Below are 16,731 nucleotides of genomic sequence, written 5' to 3'. Positions count from 1 at the left end.
GGACTTTCTTAAAAATGAGTGCCATTTAAACTCTTTAAATGAAATTTCAATGAGATTTCACAAAACCATAGGAATATCATTAGAGAAATATGATTGAGCGCACTCTAAACATAATTTCGATGGTCAGAGAACATCACTATAAGATTGAAAGTAATGAAGATGTGCTCTAATTAATAGAATGTTATAATGAATGTATAAAGATAATAAAACTAATAAGGCAGATAAGAATTTTCTAAATGAGATAATAGTTAAGAGATGAAGAGATTCTTCATCTTCACTTATTCACAAACAAGCTCTGTTATTCATGTACTTGCATATCCTTGTATGTCAACTAAATAAGCTTCCAATATAATGCAATAATATATAACTTGATGCTTTTCTATTTACAAAAAGTTTAACGATTTGTTTTAAATACATTTAGAAATATAAATTTAAATTATTTGGTCGAAAAAAATCTAATTATTCGGCCACCACCCGTCAACGTCTGTCGTCCAAAGTCTGTCATCGCTAACCTCCACCGGCTGCAGCCAGACGTTGCCTGACAACCAACCAACAGCCACTACCGGCCCCTCTATGGACCGCCAGTAACGTGTTAATTTTTAAATATTTTGAAATAAATAATTTGAATCGCTTTTCAACCAAACAAATAGTGCCTAGTTGATAGCTCCAGTAGAATGTCTTGATCATGATTACTAAAGATTATCTGAAAGATGAGTGCTCAGAGAGGTTAATTTGTCTTCATTACCATTTAAATTTGATGGCATCATAATGCCGCTTACGGTGGCTCCAAATGGCCGCAGGTACTTGCAAGCAATGGATTATCGATAAATTTTCATTACCAATTACTTTCATATTTCTATACCTAATCTATATATATGACTTCAGCTTTGAATTCCTCAAGTCTTTATATATAAACTTTATCTTTTAATTTAATATCTTACAAGTAAATTATTTTATTTAAGAAAAAATAATTATTTTCATATCAAGTTATTCATGTAGTAGTGATTTATCCATTAAAATTTGGGGCATTTAAGTGCTCACCACCCAATTTCAATCTATTTACATTGTTACCAAAATCTATGTAAAAGCTAACTAATTTCTTTTAAAAAAAGAAAAAAAAAAAGAAAAGAAAATAAAAAGTACCTATTAATATTGTTAAATAATTTGAGCAAGAGAAAAAAAAAGTTGCTCAGGCAATGCTATATTGAATAATGGACACTGTTCAATTTTAATTTTGTACTGAAACGAAAAGATACTATAAGTCATTTGTTTTATAAATAATATATAGGCAATGTCAATTTTTGATACCCACCATAAAATTTCATCATCCTGCATGAATCTCGAGGCATGATATAAATCTCAAAACAATCTTTTGAGTAAGAAACATTCAAACTTCAATTAAGAGTCATCTAGAGCTCTGATTTCAACAAATTTATAGTCAAACTACCCGGCTTGATGAGACAGACCCAATGATATCAAAATCAGCCTAATTCGAGTTAAATCAATCTTAGATCAAGTCATTTAACTATGCTTGAAATTTTCCGAACAAATTTAAAATATCAAACAAATGTTGAATCCAGCAAGCCTATAGTTGAATTGAGCGTCTCAACAAGATGAATCTCAGGAGCCCAAAATTACTCAATTCTGACATCGTTAAGGCACTGAAATGTCCATCAAACACCAGGTGAAAGAAGTCCTGTATCAGCCAAAAGAAAGGGCGTTGATTCTAAAGGTAAATCTTACCCGGAGGAATTTGATGTCATACAATGTCCCAAGAGTTTCGTACCACCATTGTTCAAAACTTTTGACTATACCAAAAACCCTTGACAGCATGTTGCACACTTTCGAGTAAGTTGCTGCAAAGCGGGGTAGGGGGGGGGGGTAATAATTGCATCTTGTGTTAAATAAATCTCAGCATGAGGTGTGAACCATAGCTCCAAGAACAACAAGCAATTGAGATCCTGCTAAAAAACATAAACGATTTAGTGAGTTTCTTACTCAAGGGATTCACCATCAAAATATTCTAAAAGCTGCTCAGCGAAGCCAAAAGCTTGCTGAAAGAGGCCAAGCGGTTGGATTTTCTAGAAAATTCTGAGAAGCCAAAGTCGGTCAAGACATTCAAGAAGAAGTCCAGGATAGTGGTAGTGATGGACAAAAGCAAGCAGCCGATGCAGATTTAGGCCGAGCTGCCTCGACAGAACTACCAGCATCCGCAGTAATACAACCAACATCTGCAGTGGTACAACTAGTAATATACATAACAATATAATGAAAATTCACAGCAGTACCACTAGAAACATCCGCAACATAGTCAAAAGTACCATCAACGGCACGATCAACAGTCTTTCCAGAAGAGGTCATACCAGATAGATGGAAGACAGGTTTCTTCCATGACTGAATGTTGAATAAAGTATATCCTTTCAAGGATGAGGCAATGTCGAAGATGTTCTGGGATTTGATCAAGAAGTCCGAATTCAGATTACCAGAATCGAAAAAACCATATGATGTCGATAAGAAGGATCACCCTAGATATTGCCTATATCACGGATTGCTTGAGCCCAAAAGGGAGGGTTGTATCAGCTTCAAAGAGTGGCTCGAGAAGAACTTCAAGAATGAGAACATAATGATCCCAAAAGAATATTTTAGAGAACCTGAAACTGGTTCTATGAATAAGATTTTAGCCTATCTCATTGTTCTAATTGATTCCTATACAACTGACAACGGATAAAACACAATTTTAGTGAGGTTTTCGACGAAAAATATTGAGCTAGATCCAAAATGTTTTGATGCAAGCTAGAACACTGAATTCAAGACCTCTCCTCTATTGAGGGATAATAGGTTTTATCTCTCTACTAATACCGATGATGAAAAATGATATTAGCAGGATCAATGTCTGTTTGTCCCAACCCTCTCTATCACAATAAAATAAAAAGAAAAGAAAAGAAAAGAACTTGTTGTTGTCCGGAATTGTTCAATGTTTAGAAAGCTCGCTTAAAAAAAAAAAGAAAAAAACGTTAAAGGCTCAGCAAAAAGTCAATTAAGAAGAGACTAATCCAAGACAAAAAAATCCAATATTTTGATAAAATTATGATTTCATGGGAAAATGAAATTGATGTCATAATAACTGGGTGCTTCACTTTAAAGAATTCAGATTGGATCCTAAGTAAATTTAAAAATAAAATATTGTGATTAAAATACGAGTAATTGACTTGGGATATCACGATGCTCCTAATTTCTCTGTCATATGATTTGGTCGTGACTTTTGAATGAGCTATAATATTCCAGAATTCATGTTAAAGAAAATTTGAGAGTTATTAATTAAGGAAGTTTCGGCATTCAAAATTCTTAAAATATGCTCCGCAAGATATAATAATTCTTAGTAAAAAAGGGAGAACAAAAAAAAAAATGAAAATTAAATTGTGTGAAAGGCTCTTTGAAAAGAACCTTGAGGTGAGCATAAAATCAAAAATTAGTGTCTGAATTCTGACATTCAAAATCCTTAAAATTTGCTCCACCAGATATAGTGAATCTAATTGGAAAAGAAAATATAAAGAAAGGAAAAAGTGTCTGAAAAACTTGATTCAAAAAACAAAAAAAAAAAAAAAAAAAAAGGCAAAAGGGGGCTCCTTAAGATGAACCTTAAGGTGAGCATATAATAAAAAATTGGGGCCTGAGTTCTCATCTATTTAATAAAATTTGAAAAGTTATCTTAAGAAAATTCTTCTAGTTATATATTTTGAAAATGTTAAGTGATCTTGTATTTTTTTGTTGGTTATTAATTGGTTCAGAAATATCTTTGGGGAAAAAAAAATATTTTAATTACATGGTTTGATGTTTTGAAATATGTTTAGGCTCAAAAAGAAGGAATTAAAAAAAAGTTATGTTATCAGCAATTAACGGAAATCTTACCCTAAAGTCATATCTTTCAATGCTCAGAAGATTAAGCTCCAATCTCAATTTGAAGAACGTCAAAAGGATTTCTTAAGGACAATATGAGCAATCTTTACAAAATCTGTGATAAGCAAGCAAAGACAAATACAAACGAAGCTACAATAATACAGTCTTTTGACTATGATGTCCTTGGAACTAGCACATATTTATGTGTACTTGAAAGAATATGGTTCTGATAGTACCTCAAAGAATGAGTTATTTTTACATGTGCCTCCAGTCAATGGACGATATCTCGAGAAGTACTACACATCATGGTGTTTCAAAGACAAAGCCTCGTTCTTAGAAACACAAATGCCACACTTGTCTAAAAGTGTGTCCACATCTTAACTAAAAATAATGTAGCAAGAGAAAACTCACAAAACTTAAATAAAAATCACATCAAAACACAAGAAAACAATAAAACTCAACATCAAATCAAATCAAATAAAAGCATTCAAAAATCAAAATCACAATCAAAGTCTCGAACTTCAATTTCGACCTCGTCAAGTTGAGTCTTCTCGACCTATCACTAACAAAATCTCTCTCAGCTGAAGTTTCCTTTCACTGGAACTCTGGGTCCTCTTTCTTGCAAGGAAGAGGTTAGCTGGCTCTATTTACATGGAACCTCACTCTTCTTTGTCTTTTGCTCGGAGTGGAAAGGGCTTGGCTGGTTCCATTGATACGAAATCACATTACTGTCCACACAGACATTTCTTTGATCAGCTCTTAAGTCGAATGTAAGTCCCTTGACATTCCTTCTCAATTTGATTCCTTCCTACAGACATTTTACAGAACTTCCATAAATTTTCACAAAGCTCCGCACTTCATAAAATTTCACCACAAATCTCTACACTCGCATTCTCACAGAACTCCACACTTCATAATTTTTCACCACAAATCTCTGAACACATATTTCAACAGAATTCCGCACTTTATAAATTTCCATAAATTCTACAAAATTCAACATAGATACCACAAATCTCTGCACTCACGGTTCTACAAATTTCTTCATCTTCACAAATTTCACATCAATCTCTACAAAATTCTACATCAAACACCATAAATCTTTGTACTCACAAGTTTCATAAATTTCACGCTTCATAAATTTTCCACAATTTTAGAACTTTATAATTCTTAGGAAATCTTCACAACCTCTGCATTCACATACCTCGACAAATCTTCACAATCTCCGCATTCACAAGTCTCAACAAATTTTCAAAATCATGCAACTTCACAAATCTCAAAAAATCTTCAGTCTTTCAACTTCACAAATCTCAGTAAATATTCACAATTTTGCAATTTCACAAGTCTTCAAATCTCTGCAAATCTGCTCAACTCCACTGCATCTCTGCGCTCTCATAAACTTCCGTGAATTTCACAAAGTCTATGCAAAACTCCCCAATCACCACAATTTCATAAATTTTTGCATTTCACAAATCTATAAACTCAGCAATCAGGATAGGCATAGTCATAGTCCATCTCAACACTCAGCATTTGAGATATTTATAGTCCTAAACCTTCTCAGCACTCAACATTCAGGATAGGCATAGTCCTCATCCTTCTCAGCACTCAGCAATTGGGATAGACATTTCCTAATCCTTCGCAACACTCAGCAATCGGGATAAACATAGTCTTAATCCTTCTTAGAACTCGGCAATCAAGATAGGTGTATTCCTAATCCTTCTCAGAACTCAGCAATTTGAATAGGCGTAGTCCTAAGCCTAATCCTTTTTAAGACCCAGCAATCGGGATAGGCGTAGTCCTAACCCTTCTTAGCACTCAGCAATTGAGATAGGCAAAGTATTAATCCTCCTCAGCACTCAGCATTCGGGAAAGGTATAATCCTAACCCATCTCAGCACTCACTATCTCTTGGGTTGAATGTAAGTCCCAAAGCTTTCCTCCTCATTCTAGCAAAATTCCCGTCACTAGATCTTAAGTTGGATGTGATTCCCTGTACTTTTCTGCTTGACCTAGTCTTTCTATCAAATCAAATTGACAAATTATCATATCATCGATAAGAAATTTTCAACAACTTTCACCCTCAGAATCTTAAAAATTACGACAGAAAAGGACACACAAAATCAAACAAAAAAAGCAAATTAAATCAACAATTAAATTTGAAAACTCAAATTCATAGCAATAATTTAAAAATACACCAGCTAATCTCCAACAGAAATGCTCAAAATCTTCAATTCAAATCTTTCCTTTGAGATAAGAATTTCGAAGTGGGACTGACTCAAATTCAACATCAAATCAAGTTAAATATTGGGCATGTTCTAAGGAAGTCTACTTGGGCAGCCCTTTGGCTTTGTTGATTAATTCGGTCAACGCCAATACGCGCGTTGTGCATGTCCAACACACCACACCTATTGGGGGTCCATTTGTTGCCCTTATTTTTGGTGAGGTCTAATCTTCCTCTTAGGATTTAAGATTTAGTCATAAGACTTTCCCTTTGACTATCCTAGAAGCCTATTGACGGGACCCACCCCTTTTAAAATTCCAAACCCTTTCTTGACTCTTTTAGTGAAGTCTCATATCAGTGGTATTAAATCCTAATTAATTGGTTGAGTTGATTGAGACCAACATCTTGAAGACACAAAAAATGAGTTCCCATATGATCATGAGGCCTTAGAACATTGGGTGGCTTAGACACCACTTCACTCACATCACTTCAATTACACTTCATAAAATTCACTCAAACCATCCAAAATTACCTAATTTTCAACCCAAAATCAAATCCAAACTTCAAATACAATTTCCATGGACTCCAAATGCAAATTCACATCAATTTACATCAAATCCTACACAATTCAAAATCAATTTCAACCCCAGCCTTATTGCCAAAATTTTCAAATTTACATCAAATTTCACTTCCAAATTCAAAATCAAATCCAATTCACATCAAATTCCACACAAATCCAAAATTGTGAAATCCACGTCTAATTTTCCTCTTGGCAATCTCTAAAAGCTCACTAAGGTTCTAATTTCTGGATTTCAAGTAACATATGAGGTGTTATAATGCTATCACCGCTAAATAGCACTCTTATCCTCACATTCTCCTCAATACTACGCCAATAACACCTTAATACAATTATAATAACACCATAACACCACCACAATTTGCTCCAATAATACAACTTCCTAATAACACCTAACTCCATTGTGTTTTCCCTCAAATTCTACCTAAATACACTCACAACAACACCAATATAGCGCCATATTTTCCTTCCAAATAACATCTCCAAACCGTGCCACAATCCCGTGATAACACCACCTTACCACTGAAATAACACCCATAATAACACCACCGTTATGCTGCCCGTGATACTACAGTCTCGCCGCTTAATAACACTAGTTCTCTGCAATTTTGCCAATAATACTGTCGTACACCCTCAATATCATGGCCAATAACACTAATTGCCACAAGACTATGGTAACGCCTCAATACTACCTCTAATAACACCAGTTCTCCGGTACTTCCGCGATGACACCCCGATAACAACTCCAATAGCACCAGTTCCGCAATACTTCTCTGATAACACCCCGATAACACATCCAATAACATCGATTTCGTGAAACTGCATTATCACGCTAATAACACCTAAATACAACCCTAATAACTTCAAAATAACACCTCGTGGATTATTTGAAGTGCTAAAGGACTTCTCACGCAAACCCTAGCTGCATTACTTTCCTCTGTGCCCTACCCTTTCGGTGCAAGGCTGCCTGTCGCTTTACTTGCTCCTCACTTCCTCTGCTCACCGCTTTCTCCACCATCTCATGCAACCCTTGTCGCCACTTCCCTGTCTCTATCGATTTTGGCTCAACCCAGGTAAGTTAAATGAAAATGTCTCTTCCCTCCTTGGCAATACAAACCCCATCAGGTGGAAGGTTTGGGGTTGTTGAAATTTTGTTGGATCTCCACTAGTTAATTTGTTCTTTGTGTGCTTGGGCCTTTTATAGCTTAGTTGTTTTCTTTTGGCAAAAGTTTGAGCAAGTTAACCATTTTTCCTCCCTTAATCGTTCAATATTCTTGCTTGGTTGTTATCATAAATCTCTAAGAATAGTTGAGAACCTTAGCTCTTCTTGTATGATCCTGCTTTGAGCTATAAAGGTGTATTGCTTATCTAAGTAGCGTTGCAAGTGCTATTTTTTTTAGTAAATTTCATAGACTTGTTTGAACATTAAGAGCTATGTTTTCTTGCTTGATTCTTCTAAGCATCGATGTTAAAGTAGGGGCAAATTAAATATATGTTGGATGTAATGCAATGACTAATATATTGCAAAAGTATTGTGTTGACTATTGAAACAATGCCTGAATCATGATCAGTGTTATGAACTTTTATCTTTTTAATTTGTTATTTTTTGAGAGGGGGGATTGTCATCGATTCTTTGTGATTAGAGCTTAAGTGTTCTCTAACTCCGTTGTTCTTTTATGCATTTGAATTTCTTTTAAATCTTGTAAGCCGAACTTTGTTCAATGTTGATTTTGAACTATATGTACACTGTTTTGGAGATGATAAAATTCTATTTTAGCCTCTGTGAACTCATTATTTTGATCTAATTTACTAGCTGTTTTGCTAAGATTTCAATGTTGTTTTATGCCCTCTAAATTCACTGTTGTTGGAGATGATAAAATGCAGTTTTAACACATGTGAACTCACTATTTTTGGGTTCATTTACCCACTAATTTCAAAATATTAAAATGCAGTTTTGAGCTTTGTAAACCTACTGCTTGGGAGGATTTCATGTGATGTTTGGAGGCTTAAAATGTCGATTTTAGGCTTGTTACATATGGATTTTTTAATACTTTAGATGCTGATTTTAGGTCCAAGGTATGTTGTTTTGAATGTTTTAAATGATGATCTTTTGAGCTGAATATTTGTTGATTTGGAGAAGGGATGGGGTGTCGTTCTAACTTGTTTTTCTTGTTGTTTTTTCCCTATATTTTGGTTGTTTTTGAGGGGATGTATAAACCTTTTTGTTCTATTTTTAGGCTGCACGTGTATTGTTTTTGTAGAAATTCTTCATGCATTTTTGGGCTGATTTTTTTACTGTTCAAAGGATTTAAATGTTGATCTTCGTATCGTATATCCACTATTTCAGAGAGGTTTAAATGCTACATTTCAGCTAATTTGTTTACTGTTTTGAGGAGATCAAAATGTCCATTTTGAGAAGGTTTAAGTTCTATTTTGGCCCAGTTTTCTGGTTGTTAGGTGGCACATGACTGTTGTTCTAACCCATTTTTCTTGCTAATTTTGGGGGCATATAAGTGATGTTTTTATCATATACGATCGCAGTTTCTTTTTTGGAAACATATGAGTGTTGTTTTGCCACATGCACTTGTTGATTATAAGAGAAATATATATGTTATTTTGGGAAGATTTTTGAATGCCGTCGTGGTTAAGTTTTCATCACTCGATGATTTAATTTGCAGGTTCTTCCTAAGTTCTGCTGATATTCAAATATAAGTGGAAATATACATAGTGTAGTGATAAATGAATCATCGAGTGAGACTATAAGTTGGATGATCTAAGGCTTAAAGGTGGTGATGAAAAAGACATCTAGGTATGTACGAAGTTTTGCGTAACTCTAACCTGAGGAATGGAGAATGTCAATGATTGACATTACTACTTTCTAACATTTTGTAAGGATTTATCTCTTATTCACATAGACTGCTGGTAGCTCTAGCCCAACAATATGACTAATTCATGAATTACCTGGCGCATGTGATGCACCCCTAGTGTGTGTTGTTTTTTTTTGTGTGTTTTATGTCAATTTAAATCCACGGTAACAGTGCTAAGAACTTGACCCGTCCCGAAATTACGCAGTAATTTAGTTTTCAAAAATATGACCAAAAACTTGTCCCAATTTATATTAAGTAGTTAATGTGGAAAATCAAAATATTTATAAAATATATAAAATAGTTTACACACTAGTGATTCTATGCAAGTGTACATATAGCTTCAAGTAATATAATAATTTCTTTAAAAACCCTAGTATCGATCTCACGAAGAAGCGATGTAAGAAATCCCTTAGGCTAATTCTAGTATACTACTATAAGCAATTAGTTTGGAAGGTTGATTAAAAGGTTTTAATGTATGCTAACGAAACTAAGTTTACTAAATTAATTTCTAAACTTTAAAGTTAAATTTACTAAGACTAAACAAAGTTTTGTGACGAATAGTTCAAATTTAAGAAAGTATCATTTCCACTACAATGAATTTTTGGTTAATGATAGAGATAAATGGTTTGAATTTGTATTGTGTCAAATAGGAGCAATTTTAATTCTCTACCCTCGGTCAATCGTTATAGAGAATCATTGGCTAATCTTAGGTTTAGTCCCTAAATCTGTGGTTAGGCTGGGAGGATACTGACTCTCACTCCAGAGCTCCCACTTCTCTTCCCCTGAAGACTAACTCTCACTTCAGTTCTTAAACAATAAGACCAAATTGGAGATTTTAGTCCATCACCCTAGAATCTCCAATTATTCGCCCAGTAATATATATATATATATATATATATATATATATATATATCTCTATTTTTTTTCTAAACTTCAAAGTTAAATTTACTAAGACTAAATAATGTTTTGTGATGGACAGTTCAAATTTAAGAAAGCCTCCTTTCCATTTACAATGAGTTTATGGATTGTAAGAAAATAAAAATCATTTATATAAATATATATATATTAAAGAAAGAGCAACATATGGCTCCTTACATGTTAATCGACAAAAAGTGTTACAAGAAAATAGGGAGAGGATCTCCCGCTACCAAAAACCCAAAAATATTACAATACTCGCTCAAATTATGTGGGTTCCTCATCCATAAGTCCACAAGACAATTCGACACAAAAAAAAAAAAATCCCAAAAACAACACACTAATACCGCATCAATACCCAACACAAGAGAAATATACACAAAAGTCTGTAAGTGTAGCAAAAAAGAAACCAACAACCAAGAGGGTATGATCTTCAACTGTAGAGCTCCCCACAACGATGTGGAATAATATATGAAAAATCCCTGGAAGATACCTGCATAAAAAAGGAGAAACTCCAAGCCAAAAGAGCAACAAAGTAATAAATCAATGAGCCATAAAAAAATAAAGCTTCAGGCTGAGGTAAATGACAAAAACACAACTTATCTTAAACTCCTCCTCAAGCAAATCCCTTAAGTTTTTTTGAAGCACTTTCTCTCTTCACAATCAACACTGAATTCTCTCTTAGAAATGTAATAAAGAAGAAACTTCTCACATTCCCTCTCCTCTTACAATTCTTCAAAAAAATCCTCTCCACAAACAAGACTTTACTCTACACTTACACGCACTCACACACACACACGCATGCACACATAAACACACGCACACCCCCCAATATGAGAGGCGTCAGTCCCTCTCTTTTAAAGAGGCACAAAATCCCTTCTTTTTCCCAAGACCTTCACTTCAAGAGACACATCTCTTCACTCCATGTGTCTAGATTCATTGAATCACTACAAGAGAGATTTCTTCATTTAAAAACCACTCATTAACTCTAAGAGACACATCCCTTCATTTAAGAGTCTTTTCAAGTGTCTAGATGCATTGAATCATTTCATGGGGTGTTTGAATCACTTGGGAATCTTCTAGAATTTTATAAACCGCCAAAAATCCGTCCATAATCATCCCGGGTGCCGTCAGTGCTGGTCTGGGCGCCTTCAGCGCTATCTTTTGTCGCTTCTCTGGACTTGGGCACCTCGGCGTTGGTCTGCAGCAGCTCCACTGTTTCACTCCTTTTGACTTCGTTTCAACTCCATTTCGCTCCGTTTTAATTGTGTTTCGTTCCTAACAGATAGACCTACAATATAAGCATGAAAAAATATTTCTTTAAAGAATAATTTCATTCAAAAATATGTGAGAAGTGAGAATTATATTAAACATAGTAAGACATATCGAAATGTGTTAGGCCAAAAATTTTTTCTTGCTCATTTTTGCTCAAAATTGTACAATTTTTGCTTCTTTTTTACCAAAAGTCTATTTCTTGTACCTGAAGCCAAAAACATGCAAAATACCCTCCTTTAAAGTGCAATATCACAAAAAATGAGTATAAAATATAGGTCGTAAAATACATATATTTTTGGTGCATCAACATGAAACATATAATATAACATACTTTTTCTAACACAAATCAAAACCCTTTTGTGTGATAAAACAAAATATTTGATTGCATGATAAAACAAAATTCATGGAAATTCAAAGGTCGATCACATAAGCCAGGCTAGGAGTTGCCCTTCTATGTCTGCCAAATTGGTTGTCATTTGCCATATGTTAGATCTCATAGACATGATCCTGACTCTCTTGTTAGTGCCCTTTCGAGCAGGATTCTGAGTCTACCCCGAACTTGAATTTTTATAACTCATGATCTTTCATATATGTGCCACTTGATTATTTATTTAAACATATGCTTAATTCTTTGCAATATTTGCATATTTCAACTGTGATATTAACCCCCCTCCCTTTTACAACAGCGTCAGAGGCGACATGTACATACTTCCACTCTCTTTTTTATTGTATATTGTTCCTACTGCACTCTTCTACATATATCTTGTTTATGCACGCAACGTTATTATTTTGTTACTTATTATACTTGTAAAAGACCTCTAGGATAGAGAACAACATGACACTTGTTTAGGAGGAACTTTGTAGCAAAGCCAATAACTCAACAATAATGTATATCTAAACACACTTCTTCAAACCCAAAAACATCACAACAAGGAGCTCGAAGCAAGCTTTCTGAGGAGCGGGATGAGGCTGCAAGCAGACGAAGGACAACTTCAGGTGACGAACAAGATCGAAATAGAAAGAAGCGAGCGACCTTCAACTAAACTTTCTGTAGCTCTAAATAACAAAAACTTATAGTACTTTGAGGTAGTTTGTCTAGCACAATGTAAATCCTCACTTCTTTTTTAGGGATCTTATGAGCGTACACTTTTTAGAATTCTGAGGTTGTCGTTCGGATGTAAATCCTCTTGTTTTTCAAAGTTATTTACAAGATCGAACATCGTACATATATAAGTCCCAAAATTCTAATAGTTGGAAGGAATAAACATCAAATAAATATGATTTTAAAGACATAAAGACAAACAATAGAATAATTTGGGAAGTCACCGAGATTCACCTTAGAATCCGTGACATCTCATTGGACTCCTAAATAACTGCTTCTATTTGGTCATTTCCCACTTAATTTTCTCTGTGTCCAACCTTGAAAACCTGAACTTAGAAATTTTGATGACGAAACCACTAATTCTAATCAAAAGTCTTCTTAGGTAATTTCGATTACCAAAGATGTAATTAACTATATGGCTTTGTCATTAAATAGAACTAAGAACCCAGATAAAATAAACCATGTCTAATCTTTATATTAGATAGGGAAATTGTCGTTTATAAATTTGCAGACCAAAATAGATTCATGAATTTCTTAGCTTAATTGATTGAGACTACCATCAAGTGGTGTGCTTATCTTTCAAGCTAGTGTATCACTTGTGGTATCGTGTTCAATTATCTAAACTATCATATATATGTGATCTATTTGATCTCATTTATATCAAAATGAAAATATTATTTTCAAAAAACAAAATTACATATATAGATATTAAAGTTAATTAAAATTATTTTCAAAAGCGACCAACCAAATTCTGACTGACAGGGACTTACGATCTTCAAAGAGGTTGTTCTACCAACAGACCACAGAACAAGCATATATATATATATATATATATATATATACATAAATGTTGTGTTGTAGTAATAATGCAATCACAAAAATTAAAGTGCCACAAATGCTAATATTTTCAGACGACGAAATCAGAATTTATTGAAAATAGGGGGCAACTTATACACCACAAAAAAATTTTCATTATCTGACACGAATCCCGAGGTAATCTTTTGTGCAAGAAAAATTCAAACTTCAATTAATAGTCATCAAAAGCTCCGATTTCAGCAACCTTATGGTCAAACAGTTTGACTCGATGAGATGAACCCAATGATATCAAAATTAGTCCAGTCCAAGTCAAATCAAGCTCAGATCAAGTCATTAAACCACTCTTTGAAGTTTTCTGGACATATTTAGATGGTCAAACGAATGTCGAATATTGAAAGTCTATAGCTGAATTGAGCGTCTCAACAAGGAAAACGCAGCGAGCACAATATTTCTCAATTCTAACATCGTTAAGACTCTCAAATGCCCATCAAATGCCATCTTATTGATGAAGCTCTTTAGACTGTCTGATCAAAGTGATTCATATTTCTGAATTAATTGTACCCAGAACACCATAAACAAAGGCCCACTTCTGGGGAGGGGCGCTTGAGGTTTGAGAGAAAACTTAAAACTTTAAGAAAGAGTTGAAGTCCAACACCAACCCTGCCACCGTCGACCGCCGTCGATCACCGTTGACCGTTGTCGATCACCGTCGACCGATCTGTCGGTCTCTACCGATCATCATCGGCTGCCACCCCACTTCTTACACCAAGCTTATTCACACGTCGACGCTGTAATCCAAATGACTTTTTAACTCTTTTTTGCCTATGGGACAAGAGATCCCTGTAACAATCAATTTATATTGGATTTCTGTGGTTTTTTTTATGGGGTTTCCACATAAAAACTTTTAATGTTATTACCGGTTGGTTTCTCTTATCTGAGTGTATGTTGAATTCTCATGTATTAATAAGGCGATGATCCATTACTCTACCGCCACAAATTTTCTAGCACGCATCAATTTTTTTTATCATTTAATTTTAATAAACTTATCAATAGTTTCTAGTTAATTTAGACGCACACTCTCGACATCACCAATCTGCGGTTTTGCGTAGCAAATGGAATTATTAATTCTATCGCATTCTAACATCCATATGTCAAATGTAAAATAAGATAAAATAAATAAAAACAAAAAGCTGTAAGACCTAAGTGGAAAGCCGGCGGAGCATTGTCTCTTCATTTTTTTTCTTATAAAAAAGCAAGAAATTTAAATCATGGGGAAGCAAAAATAGCAATGAAAAATTCATGCAAACTATTCATCTTTTTGGTTTTCCTCCTTCCAATATTTGCGAGATGTCAATCTGTTTTCCCATTTAAGCAATGCTTCAAACACTTCAGCAAGCCCGGCGACTATCAGCTAAAAAAGAGCATCAGCCACGTTCTTTCTAAAATAACACAAAAGATTAAGCTTAGTCCCGAAAACTACGCTTTCCATATCGATGGCAGTGATTCAAATGCTATCTATGGCCACGCTCAGTGCCGAGGGGACATAAATCAGGAGAACTGTTTGGCATGCATTTTAGAAGCGACACGTAGAATAGAAAAGGATTGCAATTCTTCGGCCCAAGTGGAAATTTGGTACGAAGAATGCTTCCTCCGCTACGATTCCACAAATTTTCTTAAGCAGGTAGTCCCGGGCCCCGTTTTTGGTTGGTCTTCAAAGCAAATTCATGCAAATGATGGTGATAAATTCATAGCAACCGTGCACAGAGTAATGGAAGTGGCTACTATGAAAGCAAAGACAGCATCTAACAGGTTTGGAGCAATGGAAATTATAAATTTAAAGAACAGGATAAGTGTCTATGGAATGGTACAGTGCACCGGAGATCTCCAGCCATTAGAATGCAACGACTGCATAAATTCATTGGTGAATGGTATTCGATCAAGATGTGGAGGTGGGACCTACTTAAATTGCAATATGCTTACTGCCAGTTGTATGTTGAGATATGAAACTCATGATTTTCCCGCTCCCCCTATTGCATAGCACTAGTTTCTAAGTTTGAAGATCCATCTTTAGAGCGATGTTATCAGTTGTTTCATCTTTAATTTTTTTCTTTCTTGTGTATCTTGTGTTAATTAGTCATAAGATGCATCATGACTAATCAACTTATCTAGTTCCCAATCTTTTGATTTTAAATAACTTGTATGTGTTATGCCTGTTTTCTTTCCACAAATAAATTATGATGTTGTTGTTTCTTTTAATTATAAATGCCACATTAAAGAGGGATCATGAGAAGTTATTGACTTAATTTAATTAATCAATGCAATATGATCATTCATGAAGCTAATTACATGTAATCACCTTACATTTCTCATAGTTTTAGATATTTTTGAAATTTAAATGGACGAACTTATTTTCTAGCTATTTCAAATTTAGCATGAATATTATTTGTATAAAAAAATTAAGATCATTATAATTTTGAGATTTAACTAGGTAAATTAATAATCTTAGTCAAATTTTTGCTAAGAAAGATAAACTAATTAATTATTCTAGTTGAAACCAAAAAAGCATTTGCAATTCATCGATCAGCATTTAGAGCTATTATTCATAAATAGTTGTCGCAATGTCAAAATTTTCTTCATGTCCATAAGAGATTACATTTATATCATTAATTTTCATAATTATTTTAATATTTTTCTCATGTCATACATTTTGTTATAATTTTTTTTTTATATATTTATAGTTTTTTTTACGAATTAAAATTATATAATTTAATATTATTTAAGAAAATAAAAATATAACACATGAATTTTCTTATTCTATTCTAATAAAGTATAATACACTTTATTTTAGCGTTTATGGCGAGCCAAATTAGTGTAAAGTTAATATACTTCAATATAATTAGACAAAGTCTAATTTAAACTAATAGTTGATCTAACATTTGAAGAATTATTTCGAGGGGGATATCTGTTTGCATGTACTAGGAACTATATATGAACATTAGAGGTAAAGTTTCACATTAAAATGTATTTATAATTTTCATAGATTTACTATAAAATCTTTTTAGAAT

General features: G+C 33.9%; 1 protein-coding gene across 1 annotated transcript; it reads left to right on the top strand.

The window, feature by feature from the left end:
* Positions 1-2,434: 2,434 nt before the first annotated feature.
* Positions 2,435-15,862, top strand: LOC110026409 (cysteine-rich repeat secretory protein 55-like). The gene is made up of 3 exons (XM_020727330.1): positions 2,435-2,660; positions 7,593-7,764; positions 15,059-15,862. Exons 1-3 carry the CDS (start codon positions 2,435-2,437, stop codon positions 15,702-15,704), a joined length of 1,044 nt encoding a protein of 347 aa, XP_020582989.1. The 3' UTR covers positions 15,705-15,862.
* Positions 15,863-16,731: the final 869 nt, after the last annotated feature.

This window comes from Phalaenopsis equestris, unplaced genomic scaffold (assembly GCF_001263595.1).
Source record: "Phalaenopsis equestris unplaced genomic scaffold, ASM126359v1 Scaffold000372, whole genome shotgun sequence".
Taxonomy (NCBI): domain Eukaryota; kingdom Viridiplantae; phylum Streptophyta; class Magnoliopsida; order Asparagales; family Orchidaceae; genus Phalaenopsis; species Phalaenopsis equestris.
Note: the sequence above shows the minus strand (reverse complement) of the source record. Positions and strands in the feature narration are given on the sequence as shown.